The sequence below is a fragment of the Blennius ocellaris genome, assembly GCF_963422515.1.
Source record: "Blennius ocellaris genome assembly, chromosome: 8".
NCBI classification, from domain to species: domain Eukaryota; kingdom Metazoa; phylum Chordata; class Actinopteri; order Blenniiformes; family Blenniidae; genus Blennius; species Blennius ocellaris.
The window spans coordinates 11,028,766-11,042,909 of NC_137657.1; the positions used below are offsets into that span (position 1 = coordinate 11,028,766).

General features: G+C 45.6%; 2 protein-coding genes across 3 annotated transcripts in view; both read right to left on the bottom strand.

The window, feature by feature from the left end:
* Positions 1 to 444: 444 nt before the first annotated feature.
* Positions 445 to 651, bottom strand: lenep (lens epithelial protein; the record flags this gene model as incomplete). Its single annotated transcript, XM_080500333.1, has 1 exon — positions 445 to 651. Exon 1 carries the CDS (start codon positions 637 to 639, stop codon positions 445 to 447), a length of 195 nt encoding a protein of 64 aa, XP_080356459.1. The 5' UTR covers positions 640 to 651.
* Positions 652 to 1,181: 530 nt separating this feature from the next.
* The window catches only part of shc1 (SHC (Src homology 2 domain containing) transforming protein 1), a gene marked incomplete at its 5' end in the record, with an annotated part of 24,608 nt that continues 11,645 nt past the window's right edge, over positions 1,182 to 14,144 (bottom strand). The window contains 12 exons of one of the 2 annotated variants that reach the window (XM_080501086.1): positions 1,182 to 4,415; positions 4,499 to 4,734; positions 5,264 to 5,380; positions 5,924 to 5,990; positions 6,230 to 6,377; positions 6,468 to 6,594; positions 7,213 to 7,264; positions 7,648 to 7,701; positions 8,828 to 8,947; positions 10,056 to 10,119; positions 10,615 to 10,685; positions 11,270 to 11,434. In XM_080501086.1, the coding sequence (XP_080357212.1) occupies positions 4,287 to 4,415; positions 4,499 to 4,734; positions 5,264 to 5,380; positions 5,924 to 5,990; positions 6,230 to 6,377; positions 6,468 to 6,594; positions 7,213 to 7,264; positions 7,648 to 7,701; positions 8,828 to 8,947; positions 10,056 to 10,119; positions 10,615 to 10,685; positions 11,270 to 11,431 (1,347 nt within the window). In that variant the 3' untranslated portion in view covers positions 1,182 to 4,286. Of the gene's footprint in view, positions 4,416 to 4,498; positions 4,735 to 5,263; positions 5,381 to 5,923; positions 5,991 to 6,229; positions 6,378 to 6,467; positions 6,595 to 7,212; positions 7,265 to 7,647; positions 7,702 to 8,827; positions 8,948 to 10,055; positions 10,120 to 10,614; positions 10,686 to 11,269; positions 11,864 to 14,144 lie in introns of those variants that run through there. The other variant, XM_080501085.1, reaches the window with a different exon arrangement.

Genomic DNA, 14,144 nt, shown 5'->3' on the forward strand with positions numbered 1-14,144 from the left:
CATGGCAACGTCAAGATTCATTAAGCCTTTTTATGACTGTCTCAACAATAAGGTAACTAACTTTCACTGCTGCCTCATTGATCTCTCGTCCAGACATTTCTGTTCAGTTCTGAGTTTTACTATTGTGTTGTCTGCAATTCTACAAAAACAGAGGGATTCTCAATTTGCTGTTCTTGCTTGATTTGAGTTGAAGTGTATGCTAGGTCCCCTTGCAGTCAGGTATGGACCCTCTGGCTGACCAGCCTTGGCCCACAGACTGTGATGCTTAATGCCCCTGGTTTACGATGTACTCGAGTTAAAGAAATCAACTAAAGCAAGACTCTTACCTGCCAATTCCCTGTCAGCAACACTGATTAAACACTCCACTTCCAATGATACGGAAGCGATTTGAAATCAAACTGTAAGGAGCCGACAGGGAAACTCAATATTCTACCACTTATTTTCTCAGTCCAGGATCTCCTTGATGCACCAGCAGCAGAGAAGGAAATAGAGACACTCCTTCACAGACTGGATGAAGCCGTAGGCAAAGTTCCCACCCAGGAAGTTCTTGCCTCGCCCCATACCCATAGCCATGTCCCGCAGGTGCTGTCCTAGGGAGGAGGAGGGCATGGCCTGAGGAAGAGGTCGCTGGGGGTGCATGGCTCCGGAGTGGAAAGGGAGTGACCAGGCAGAGGCGAGAAGGAGGGCGAGGGGCTGAGAGGGAGTAGATGCTGAGGCGTGACAAACGGGATCTGACTGGGCAACAGCTGAGGTCGGCTCCGTATTCCTGACACAGTTAGACCCTCCACTTATGACCTCCGCTGGAAACTGCAGTCTGCCTCCTTTCACGTCCGGCATTTTCTTGACTCTTCCATGTTTGTTTTGAACCTCCGCGATCACACCGGCCCGCCGTTCTGTATGGCGCCGCCCCACACACGGACCCTGCTTCCACCCTAATAATCCCTGAATAAGCCCCCTACTGCCAGAGCCTCATGTGTTCACAAACAGGAACGTTCCACCGGCTCCTCTATTTCGCCCCGCTCTTTGTGCAGGACAGTACGTTGACAGAACGACCATGCCTTCTCGCAGTGTGTGATTGTTGTAGCACTTTCCATTTAGGTTTTTCATTACGCATGAGAGTCCTAATAAAATGTTCTAAAACCTTGCTAAACACTCAGAGATCAGCCAGAGTCGAACTCAAAAACAGGTGAATGATATATGTATTTATATACGCAATCTATATTTTTAGATACAGGTGTAAACAGACATGTTTCCCTAAAAACAAAACAAAAGTATTAAAACAGAAACATTTGTAAAAATCAATATCTGTGCACACAATTTGAAAGTAACCTTTGGCTTTCAAAAAGACAAAATTAAAAAGTACAACAGCATCAATTAACACTATCACCATCACCAACAACAAACAACAAGGTTTTCTTTACTTTTTTAAACATGCAACAAAGGCAACTGTGATGAGCAAGGATAACACAGGTACAGTTCACTGATGGTACAGAAGGTCAAGTGAGGTTTTTCTATTTTTCTTTTTCCCAGCACACATATACAACAGGTACACACAGTAATGGCAGAGCTTCTCTCTGGTTTCCCTATTTTTTTTTTTTGAACGGCAAGAAATCTGAGCAGGCGGGCGACACACCGGCGTTCATGACCGTGAAGCTCTGAAAGATCCCTTCTCACAAGATTTACGAATTCTGTCGGGTCGACATGTTTCATTAGCTTTTATACGAGCCACCTCAGTGCTCCGGTGTCTGGATCTGTGACTTGTCAACTGAGTCATGAAATATACAACAATAGAAACAATCCAATACTAAGAGGACCAATTCAAATCTATGTTATTTACAGATGATCAGGAAATACCTGTCCCCGCCCCGATGGTGACATCAAGTATCTGTGACAAGAAGCTGAATGCAAGTGTGTGCATCCGAGGAGATTGCCATCACTGGATCTGTTCCGAGTGTGTGTGTTTACTGGAGTGTCATTTTTGCAGACTGTTGGTTAAACAGAGGGACCCGTGTACGAGTCTCCCGTCATTGACTACATTTGAGTTAAGTACATAAGGTGACTGCATTGGAGTGACGTGACTGCATTGAAGAAACAAGGCACGATTAAAAAGGTTGAAAAGAAACCCACCATGAACTGAGGGAGCGGAGGAGGAGGAGGATGAGAAACCCACAGGGTGAACTTCTTCTTCCAGATCCTTTAAAGTGTGTGAAGACAGCGCACCGAGGAGCAAATAACTGGCTGAAAGTTTTTTTTTTTTTTCCCTCTCTCTCTCTGAAGCTCCAGAAAGCTTTTATAAAGGTCCTTTGTCATGTAGCTCAGAGCTCCTGTCCTGGACGTGCACAATGACGTGCATAACGCACGTCATTTCACAAAACGTTTTTTTTTTTTTTTCTTTCTTTTTTTACACAAGGACGATTCTTCCTCAAATGATAAAAAAAACAAAACAAATAACAACAAACAAACTAAGCAACATCACAACACAAAAAAATGATCTAACCAGTTACTATGACAGACTTTGCATTATTTTTGCGGAGGGATATTCACTGCTTTGACTGCTCCACATGTCTCATCGGGCACCGTTTTAAAAGGCTCTTCTTACTTTGCTTTCAGGCTGAATACTCTTTGAAGATTACACCCAGAGATTGTCAAGGCAAACGCGTACAAAGTTGTTAATGAAAAGGTCATAATGATCTGGTCGATGCCTCTCGAAAGGTACAAGTTACCATGTTTGTTGGTGACATCGTTGTACTTTGAAAAACTCTCATTTTAGTTGATGTATTCAGGCACAATCACCGAGTTTCTTCTTTGTTCAACACAAGATCCATTTTAAAATACATTTCAAGTTCACCCAATGCTCTAAAGGTACAGTATGTATTCCTTTTAATTTTATTTAAAACTTAATGAAATCGGCTGATGTAATTCTATTAATGCTTTTATTTTGTACTGTTTTGTAAGTCTAGCAGGTAGTATGTCCTCAGTTAAATAAGAAAAAAAGATTAGATTGAATAGTAAACACAACAGAGGGTGGAGCTCTTAGAATTTACAACTACAAATGAAATCAAAATAAAAAACAAAACAAAAACGGAAACAAAAAACTGAAGACAAACCAGGTACTGCAGTGACTTTGTACTGCCACCAAATGCAGAAAAAAGAAAAGTGCATTACTTAAATTCTACATACTGCACCTTTAAGCACACAAGACATAATTGTCACAGCTTCCTTTTTTTCCATTATAAACCAAGTTCATGTTCTTTGGCATGCCGTGTGGTTCAGACTGTGTGTTGGGCGAAGGTGTGTGTATCTGTGTTTGCAAAGGGATTTGCTAGATACAGCTGTTTGGATCCTCCTCCACACAGAACGTCCAATGAGAGATGTGCTCAAGAGAGTAGGCATAAAAAAACCCCACAAAAAACCGGGAAAACAACAACATATATGATGGTCATTGGTATATCAGTCCTAGTTTTGCATACAGGCTTTCCTTCAAGGGTCAAAGTCCTCAAAAAGGGGAGTGGCTGGGGGTGGGGCGGCCCTCCTGATTAGATTGGAAGCAAACTTCGTAATGCATATTCGCCAGCCAGGATGGTGTCAAGAGTCGCATTCGCTGCTGAGGCGCTCCAAACGGTCCTTGAAGGGAGAGTTTAGGTTTGAGCCTGGTTCAGTCTCTCGTTTGTTTTTGCCAAAAATTCTCCAGCGACAGTCCGAAGAGAGAACCATTTTCTCCTTCCAAATAAAAGCCCAGGCTTAAAAAGCACTGAAGATCACCATTCATGTCCCTTTCTACACGCTTCAGTTCAACATTTACACCACGGATAGGTAATTGTTCTTTTTTTTTTTTTAATTCCTTTTCATAATCAGGTATATATTTTTTTCTTAAAAAAAAAAAAAGAAAAACAAACATTTGCATTTTTTTCCTGCCCCCATTCTGAAACTTGTGAAGGGCTCCTCCCTGGTTCACAGTAGGCTGAGAAAATTGCAGCAGTGCTTGTCCGCGTTGCATTGCAAGGACGCGACTGACGGTGAGGGAGGGACTGCGGGTCACAGTTTGGCTTTCAGAAAGGGCAAGAAAATGTGGCAACAGCAGCGAGTGATTTTGCACAACTTTTTTTTTTTTTTCATTGCTATTTTTTTGTTTTGTTTGTTTTCATTTTGGTTTTACGTTGCTATGTATGCGCGTGTCCATGTATTCTCTTGCAGATATGGTAAGTGTAGTGTTGCGGTGTGTGTGTCTTAGCATGAACGTGTGGGTGCGTGATATTTTTGGTGGAGTCTGTCATTGGTGTGCAGTGTCAGGCCCTGCGCTCCACTGGCTGTTGCAGACACACTTCGCTCCCGGCCGACACAATAGGAAGTCTGTTGTCCATGTGGTAACTGATGAGGTGACTGACGCTCCCAAACCGATGGTCTTTTGTACGCACCTAATACAAAACAGAAACAAAACATTTGTTGGAGAGTCGCATACAAACATGCCCGGATGAAATCTCTTTTTTCTTTTACTCACCACTCCTTCTGGGTCGACTAGCAGCAGGTGTTTGGGTTGTCCTCCCTGCTGTCCTGTCAGAACATACTGTCCGGGCGTGGTCCCAGACTCCCGTACCAGGAAGTCGCCATCCCGGGTCAACAACCTCTCTGCTTCCCTGCGACTTAAGCTCCCGTGGAACCAGGTTTCACACTGCAGCTGCTGTACCAGCGAGGGTGCTGCTGAACCAGAGACTCCCAAAGCATCATCCAGTGGTTCTTGTAAAAAAAAACAAAAAAAACATACTTGCTTAGATCCACAAATATGAGCATATCTCCTCTCATTCACAAATGTCTGCATGTCTGTTTCGAGCAGAAATAGTGTTGAAGTGCACCACATGCACATGGACTCTGGTCTGGGATTTTAATATGAAAAGCTTTATGCAGTCATCCAATACCGCTTCATAAAATGCCTCAGTAATGGACAAAGACATTCTAATTTCCTTATCTTCCTCCGAGGCTGCCTTCTGTGGACAGCTCCGGTCTTCAATTAGCATCAGTCATGTGGAATGTAAAGTACAAACTACTCTGCTCATCACCCAAGCCAATGATTGTTATTCTATTGAGATGGTGAAAAAAGAAAAAAGAAAAAAAAAAAAAAAGAAAAACAAATTGCAATTGCTATTTATTTGGATTACAACCCACACATTAGAAATCACAAAACATTTATGACTTTTGTTTTGTTTCAACTCATATTATTACAAAGATTTATGACAGCTAACATGACTTTTATTTAACCTACACTTACTCATGTCAAACGCGTCTCTGTGAGCATTTCCATTGGCTGCAGCTGGGGGACGGGGTTTATCCACATTGACATATGACGGGTCATCAAACATTTCCCTTGCCCCTTCTTTGGCACCAACTAAAAAGGGAAAAAAAAAAACATGAGAAAATAATTATTGCTTAGACAGAACAAACAGAAACAAGAACCATGAATGAAGTTTTTTTTTTTTTTAAGAAAATAAGTCTGGTCTCTGGGTTATGATGGATTCTGAATAACAACAGGATGGTGGCCTCAGAGACAGCCTGAAGAGGAACATGCTGGATTTAATACATGGATACTTTTTTTAGTTTTTATGGCATGAGTGTAGAAATAACTGACAAAACAAATAACTTCTCAATGACAATGGAATTTTCAGAGGTGCGAGTGCTTAACCGGGGTGAAAAATGTCCTTTCATTTTGAGTTGTACCACGATTTCCCATCACCACGAAGACAGAATTTGTCTGAGCAATAAAGAATGACTCCATGCTGACAGAAAACATATTTGATAAAATGACTGAAGATGAAACAGTAGAAACCTCCCATTTTGTGTTTGAGCGATACCCACAGCCCTTCCCTTCCCTGTCCGGTTCAGTAAGAAGCACACATGCAGGAAAACATTGACGGCTGGACACCGAGCTCACCTGGCAGAGGTGGAAGAGGTGGCAGAGGTTGCTTGTGAATGTCATTCTGACCTGGCTGTCCGTACGGCTGCAAAGAGAGACCCAGACAAACAAAATAAGGAGCCACACCGTCATGTCTATAACTAAAAATTAATGGGCGCTTCAAATGATCAAACAAGGATGATTCTTAAACAGACCAGTCCTATCGACTCTTGAGCACCCTTAAGTTTATGATACTCAAATGCAGATTCTTAAGTAGTTTCATCCACTGACTGCAGCCGTGTCAGTGTGAGGATCTGCTGAAGCGTGTCTGAGTGCCCTTCTTACCAGCGTGGCTCCTGGGCGGGTCCTCATGTCAACCAGACCACCAGGGGGAGGCTGTTTTCCAGGGAAGTTATTATAGTATGGGACCTCAGGAGGTGGAGCAGTCTCATCATCCTCTTCCTCCCATGCAGAGCCATCGAATGGAGCCATTCTGGGAGAGGGAGGAGGGCAGACACACGCACGTCGTGGGTGACGACACACAAACGAGCTCTTTGTTTTTGTGGGATTTCTTTTTCTGTACCTGTCGTGAGGTGTGACCAGTTTGGGAGGGTTCTTTAGGTACTGCTTAAACCGCAGCTCGAAGGCCTGGCCAATGGTGCTGATGACTTCCTGGGCCAAACCCTCTGAGCACTCCAGGATATGACATGCTGCACAAGAGGAGGCACAAACAACTGATAAGGAGGCTGCTGCAACATGCCCTTGAATGAAGTATGCAGCCAAGTACTCAGCAGGCAGAGCAGAAAAGTGTACCTCCATGGATATTCTTTAAAATCAAACTGGCAAATGAGTAGAAATGTCTAATGACGAGCGAGTCCATGTCCTCTAATTATATACTGTCTGAAAGGATGTGACAAATAGTGATTTAAAAAGTGTAAATTTTTTCACATTTTGAGGAAAATTAAATGAGAGTATGCAAGCTAGAATGTTTTGTCTCCGTTCAGTTTGGACGAGCACACAAAATCTGTACAGCATGAATAAACACATTTACATGGATGTGAGCAGTTATGGAAATACTGAAATATGGAGGATTTCTCTTTGCTCCACACACTAGTTCTGTAAAGCCGTTAAAAAAAAAAAAAAAGCTTTTTGATTTATTCACCAACGTTTGTTAGTTTCTCATGGAAACACTCGGTCACATTTAATACTGATGGTTGCTGCTCATTTTTTTCTCCATGCGATGAACGTGAACTCTACACGAGGGAAACATTTATCGATATTGGCAGATGCTCCTCCGGTGCAGGTGTTATTTTTCTGATTTTGCTCACCTCTCTGGTTGACTGGATCTTTGGCCACATATGCTACGTACTCAGCCGTATCCTGAGGGAGCGAGACGAGGGGAAGACAGTTAGGGCAGGAGGGGAAGGGGAAAAATCGATAGGAGGGAAAAAAAAGTGAAGGGCAGGTTCAAGATATAAAGGTTGAGAAGAGAAAGAAGTAGAAGAAAAACAGAAAGCAAAGCAGTCTGTTGGTTAAAGCAGAAGTTAAGACGCATGCATGAAGCTGAAAAAGAGTTGAGAGGAAGAAATTAGATCACTTTTAGACGAGTAGAGCCGCAAACCAGTGAGGCATCAACAAAGCGAGTCGTATTTGTGGGAACAGACAGTGACGAAAGACAGGAAGGAAGACCGGACAAGCTGCAGAAAGATGGAAAATGGCCAGAGTGAGATTTGAGATGAGGGAGAGAGGGTTGGGTGACTCACTGGGTCTCCTCCAGAGGCAAAGGAGATGGACTGCATGTGATGATTGGCAATAATCTGTGGAGAAAAAGAAAGGAGACGAGAGAGAGAGAGAGAGAGAGAGAGAGAGAGAGAGAGAGAGAGAGAGAGAGAGAGAGAGAGAGAGAGAGAGAGAGAGAGAGAGAGAGGAAGAGAGGAAGGAGAGCACATGGGTGACATGGAGTATGTGGGAAGTGATATGAAAGCATGAGAACGAAGTGACAAATGTAGAGTCATTACTGAGAAAAGTGTTTTTTTTTTCCTCCAGTAAGCTCCATCAACAGCAGCAGAGATAAAAAAAAAAACAACCCTAAGTAGGGACAATGGATGGAACACCTTTTTAACAGTTTGCAACAACCGCCCACACTGGATCAATATCAGCACCAACACTTGCTAATGCGCCGTGCAGGACGTGTGGTCTGCATGTCAGTCTTTATTTGTGAATGAGAAAATGTGCTGCACATGTTTCTTTATAAAGTGGATGCACTACAGTACTGCACGCCATCTCCCCAAAGATAAACATCATTCAGTAGCTATTAACTCATTAGAGGTCTGAGAGGAGGATCACATCCTGCCCTGTGGTGAAGCAGAACGAAGACAATAAGAGCGATTTGTGCGCCATACAGAGTAAATGAAGCAAACAAAGTAGAGTAGCTTGAAATTTGTTTGGGTATTCCCCAAATGTTCCGCAGGATCACACCGCACACTGGATTAAGGACTTAGCCACAAAAACAATGGAATGAATTAAGATTCGAAAACAAATTCCTTGATGTTTTAATCAGTATCTGAAACATCTGGCTACTCCCTCAAAAATGAAGAGGTAAGTCGGTTATTGTTATACAATAACATTGCATAGTTTGGCCACTGATTATTAATATAGAACAAAATACAGCTGGGATTTTTCATGGAGCAAATTTTAACATTGCTTGATAATGGAAAGTCATTAGACTTCATAAAATCAATTGAGATCCCTCAAGCAGAGAATTCTTCACAGTTAATCTGCTCCAATAAACTGCACGAGCTCAGTGCACGCTGGATACCAAACACACCTCTGGCTACAACAGACAGCCGGAACAATGAGAGGGTGACACGGGGTCAGATTCGAGGTACACGTCTCCCGAAGACGGAGAGTTTTGAACAAGACGGGAGCGGAGTTCAGTCTAACCTGTTTGCAGTCGGAGGCCAGCAGATTGAGGCTGCTGGTTGAGATGGTGAGGCTGATTGTCATGCCTGCGAACTGCAAGTTACTCTTCCCCAAGATGGACGTCAGACAGCGGGAGGAAGGCTGCAAAAGAAAATGATGCAGGCCATGAGGAGGAATCAAGGTGCACAAATAGAAAGCAACACAGGAGGTTGTTTTTTGGTTGTTGTTTTTTTTTTTACTTGAACATTGCATGAGGGTCCACTAAGTGCTCCCTGCCTGACCATGAGTCTGTGTGGAAATGCCTGTGCGTGTGGGAGTGGGAGAACAGCTGCAATTGTGAAAGTGATCCTGTCTCCAAGGCCAACTGTGACCAACGGGGGAATAAGGCAGGACAGTTCACATACTGCAGGCTGGGCCAACAGCATCACACAGACCATGCCAGCATTATCATGCCAACTCCTCTATTCCAATCCTCCATTCTCTCGTGGCTTTCGTCCATATTTGCTCCAGAGTGTTTGGAGTATGCTCTGAGAAAAGCTCTGTCCGGACAGGACGCACACGCTCCGGCCACATTAACCTCAGTCCAGCCAAATCAGAGGGACAAGCGGAGTTTAATCTATTCTCGTTTACATCTTATAACTGTGTTTTGTCTGGCGCGCGCCACTGCCAGACATTCCTTGGTCAAAGCCTGCGATAGCAGCAGGCGACTGGATTTAGCCACCTGTTTTATGGACCGTTTTGGCGGATGTTTTAAGTTTTACAGGAATACAGTGCCTAGACACATGGGGTCTTTAAACGGCAGACTGTCGACAAATCCGGAGTGCTTCTTTGGCCTGACGCTGGCTCCACGCAAGCTTCTAGCCCATCTCTTCAGCCTCCCTTGTGACAGGAGGGAGGGGAAAGAGAGGCCAGAGAGTGATTGGTAATTACCTGCGAGTAGCCCACTAACCACAGGAGTGTACAATCAGCCTAAATCAAGATCTCTCTGTGTGTGTATGTGAGAGAGAGAGAGAGAGAGAGAGAGAGAGAGAGAGAGAGAGAGAGAGAGAGAGAGAGAGAGAGAGAGAGAGAGAGAGAGAGAGAAAGAGAGAGAGAGAGAGCGCATGTCACTGAATAGCCAATTGACCACGGGCTGGACAATCAAGCTAAATCTAGCTCTTATCCAGAAAACCCTCCCACTGCTGTCCACTTAAGCGTTATAAATAAATAATGCTCTGTCAGGGCGTGTGCTGGTCTGTGTAGTACCTACCTTTCTCCTGCGCTGGGCTCCCTTGGCTCCGGGTACTGCCTCGCACACTACAGAGATAGCTTCCCTGAAACCATAAAAACATGCATGTTTGACAATGGCATGTCATTAAGCCCCACACCTTCCCGGATTCACTTCTGAGTGGTGTAAATGAGATCTGGCAGTGGGAGATAGAATTCATCGTCCCTGGTGACAGCGCTCATCTTTGCCACACAAACAAACATCCCTACGGAAACCAGAGGGGGGGGGAAACCACGAGGATTCCAGAACATTCTAATTTAGGGGTCGAAGAGAGCGGCAGGCGTGTGCGTGCACACACGAGCAGACACCGACACAGAAAGGAGTCGGTCGGTGAACAAAACAGAGCGGAAGTGAGACAGAACGCGAGCCAGCAGACAAAGACACATATGAGAGGTGAGCGGTGCCTGTGGGAGTGCAGGCAGCTCGCGCTCCCCTATACCTAACCACACTTTTACCATCACACCCCCTCATTGCACGAAACAGAAATGACATGAGGGCACATGGCGCGAGAGAGCAGCAGATGTGAAGTGTGTGATCTCACCTGGTGACCTGAGTTCTGGTGTTGAAGTCCAGCGCTCGCATTGACTGTAGCACCTCGACACAGCCCATGTACTGCTCAAGAAATGGATAGACCACAAGTTAATGTCGGACAAACAGAGAAAAAGCGTAACGATTCAATTCAAAGAGATGCATGATTATAAAATACAGTGCATTTGCAAAGGTTTTAAGCATGTGTGAAGATATCCTACCAGTCCATCATGCAATAACAAGCAAGCAATTCATTGGTCCCACATTCACTCTGTAGCAGAATAAATGTCATTGAGTACTATTTTTGTGTATAAATAAATGTGATGCAGGAGTCTTTCACTAAAATGTCTGGTCCCCAAAGAGTCACGATCTCTCGGCTGTTTGGAATTACTTGAACAAATGAAAGGATTTGAGCCAATCTCTATCAAAAAATGTAAATAAAATTGTTTCAGACAACTTTGACTGCGTGATTTCTTTCATAATTGTCCAAATTCACCTTGAAGAATTGAATGCTCTTGGTGAAAAGCGTGGTCACACTAAACACTGATTTACGGTTCCATGGAATAGCTTCTTTAAGTGTTCTTACTTTTCAATATTTTGTCGCTCTGCCTAAAAAGTTTTATACGGTTGGTTCAAATGTATTTGTATTTTAGGCAGGTGCTACTTACCCGCACAGTGTAGGAAACACCAGTGGTGCTGACCACACTGTCAGAGTGCAGCCAGCCGCGGGTGGGCTTGTTAACAAAAGAGCCATGACGCGTCCACTCGTCCCCTCCAAGCTGCCCTCCTTCCACCCGTGCCCTCCTGGACGCCCCTCCCAGCCGGTTCATGTCCTGCAGGGGAGGTCGAGGAGGGGGAGAAGGAGCGGTTAAAAGGGGAACCGGGTGATGGAGAGGAGGGGAGGAGCTGGAGTTGCTCCTGTCGTCCCCCGAAGACTCAACAGGGGGCGCGGGCTGCTGCGTCCTGCTCGAGGCCTTGAGTCCGGGGAGGAGAGTTGCAGAGACGCCCAGACGAAGTGACCCCATCCTGGGGAAGAAGGAGCAGAGAGTGGTGGGGCTGTTCTCAGCCGGGCGAGGGGAGGCGGGTGGCAAGATGGGCGTGAGAGACGAAGAAGACATGGAAGACGGCAAGCCGGGTGAGGGAGTGAGAGGAGTGGCGGGGCTGGACGGCGGGAACGACGACGGATTGGAGTTTGTTTCATCAGTTGAGCTCAGCGACTCACTCCGAAAGTGGGTGTACTTGGTTTTCGGAACGAGCTCCATGATTAATCTGCAGTGTCTCTTTTTGTATCCGCACAAGTCCACACAGGCTCTAGTGATCCAAATCAAAAGTCTTTTTCTCTCGCTATTCAAAGTTTTTCTCGAAAAGGACACACAGCCATCTGTCTGTCTCCCTCAGTATAAGAGCCGCATCCATCTGTCTGGCGGTCTGTCCTCAAGTATTTACCAGGCAGCCAACACCAAACGGCTTCATCCACGATGAGAGCGGGATGAGAAAAGGCGCAGAGGAAAAGCGGGGTGTCCCAGTTAATGGAAGAATGTAGAGGAAAAAAGTTTCTTAGTGCACCGGCCCGGCTCATGATGTCATCAGTTCAGTTCGAATTTGCACCAGTGTTCGTCGAGTTCCCAAGGATTGAGGAGAAACATTGTTCTTAGGTCTTTTCGGAGTGTTCACCTTGGCGTTCTGCCATCATGTAAAACAATATTTGTGAGGAGCTCACATAAACGTAACAGTCTCTGAGTGAGGGCCAGTCACTCAGCAGTTGCTAGCACCACGGAGAATCAACACAAGCGATTGTCTCTCTCTCACCGCCCCCTCACATGTGTCTCGCTGCGCTGAAGGGTGCGCATTTGTACGTGATGTGTCAACATGCGTGAGGCCGTATAAACCTTTCCCTGCTCACACAGCGCTCCGTAGATCATCGGTGCGTGCATGTGTGCTGGCGTGCACGCCCGTGTGCACGTGTCAAAAGCAGTGCCCCCCCTGGAAGCTCCCCCCTTCTTGACACGAGACCATAAAAATCCTATTAGCAGCCGGCGAGGGGATTGCAAAGGGGGCAGTGCACACTAACGTAGCAGCGACGCACACATAATACACGGCTTCAACTGGTCGACGCGGCAGCGAGCACCTGCAGAGCTGAACGAAGCTCAGAACTGCTAAAGAAGAGAGAGGACGCTTACTGATGCATGGCTAGACTCCACTCTTGGTGACGGCACACTTTCTTTAACACCTACTCGTCATGTGGAACGCCTTCACCAATCTGTCGCCTTTTTTGTTGTTGTTTTTTTTACTCCCTTTCTCTCTTCCTCCAGATGTTTTCATGTCCTTTCTGTATGGCCCTTGCTCTGTCCCTCCCTGTGTTGTCTCCTTCTTCGTCTCGCCTCTTCCAGATCACTTCTGGCGCAGCCTCTTTCCCTTTCTCGGCACTCTTGACTCCCTTCTCTCTGTCTCCTTTCTTATCCTGGAAGTCCTCTCTCTTCCTCCACACAATGTACTCGGCCAACCTCTGCCTCTCTAACGCCTCCGCCCTCTCCCGCGCCACCACTTCCTCTCTCCGCTTCCAGATGATCTCTCCCTCCCCCTCTCCCCCTCCCTCGATTGCTCGGCCGTTCTCCAGGCTGCCCTGTTTAACAGTCCCCCGGTCTAATAAATTAACGGTGAGCCCTGTCTCTCCAACGTTAGGACTATGGATGGCTTAGAGGCCAGGCATTGTGTACTTAGACACCGACAAGAAAAACTGAAAGAAAAAGTTCGTGTTTTAAGACCGGGCTGGCAGCGGTGTGCCTGTTCTTGATTGAGGCTCCTGATATGGCTAAAGCAAGTGAGCCTGCCTTGGTTCAAGTGTGTTCCCTAAACTTGCCCACCTCAGTCAAGATGGGTTTTTTTTTTTTTTCTTTTTCTCTAGAGCACCATTAGATAGTAGAAGGTTGAGTCTGAGATGCTGCCTGTGTCTGGTACAGTGACACACTGCAGTAGCACGGTGGTGATGCAACACCGGAGAATGTAGGTCATTGGCTGATGACGACTACCGGTGGGCTTGTTGAGATGGCAACAAAATCTGATTGGTCAGGTCTGAACTTCCAACCCAGGGTTCCCTGAATGGTGCTGGAGGCTCGTTGATGTTAAACATGAACTCACTCACCCAGCTAGAAAAGCTCAATTAAAACCACCACTGTGATGTCTCATGAAAATATCTCCACGCACAACCGTTCTTACCCTGTAAATGTGTTACTGCCTGGTTCAAATAACAAGCCCAGATTATAGTCATTTACCTGAGAGAAGAGTGTTGACACAGGCGCATATGATATAAAGCAGCCAAGTGTTATGTTCCAGGATTTCCTCCCTTATCGGGGCTTATCATGCACCAGGTTAGCTCTCAATTCAACTGCTCGGACACCCTTTTACATCTCGTGTTCTGCATAGTCCAGCCGAGGAGGCAAGCAACAGTCTGTTCACATCAACAGTCTCTTGCAGACCAAACCGAAACAGCCTGCAACGATCTGCCTTCAGTAGGAGGCAAAGCTACACCTGCAGTCCTGCAGC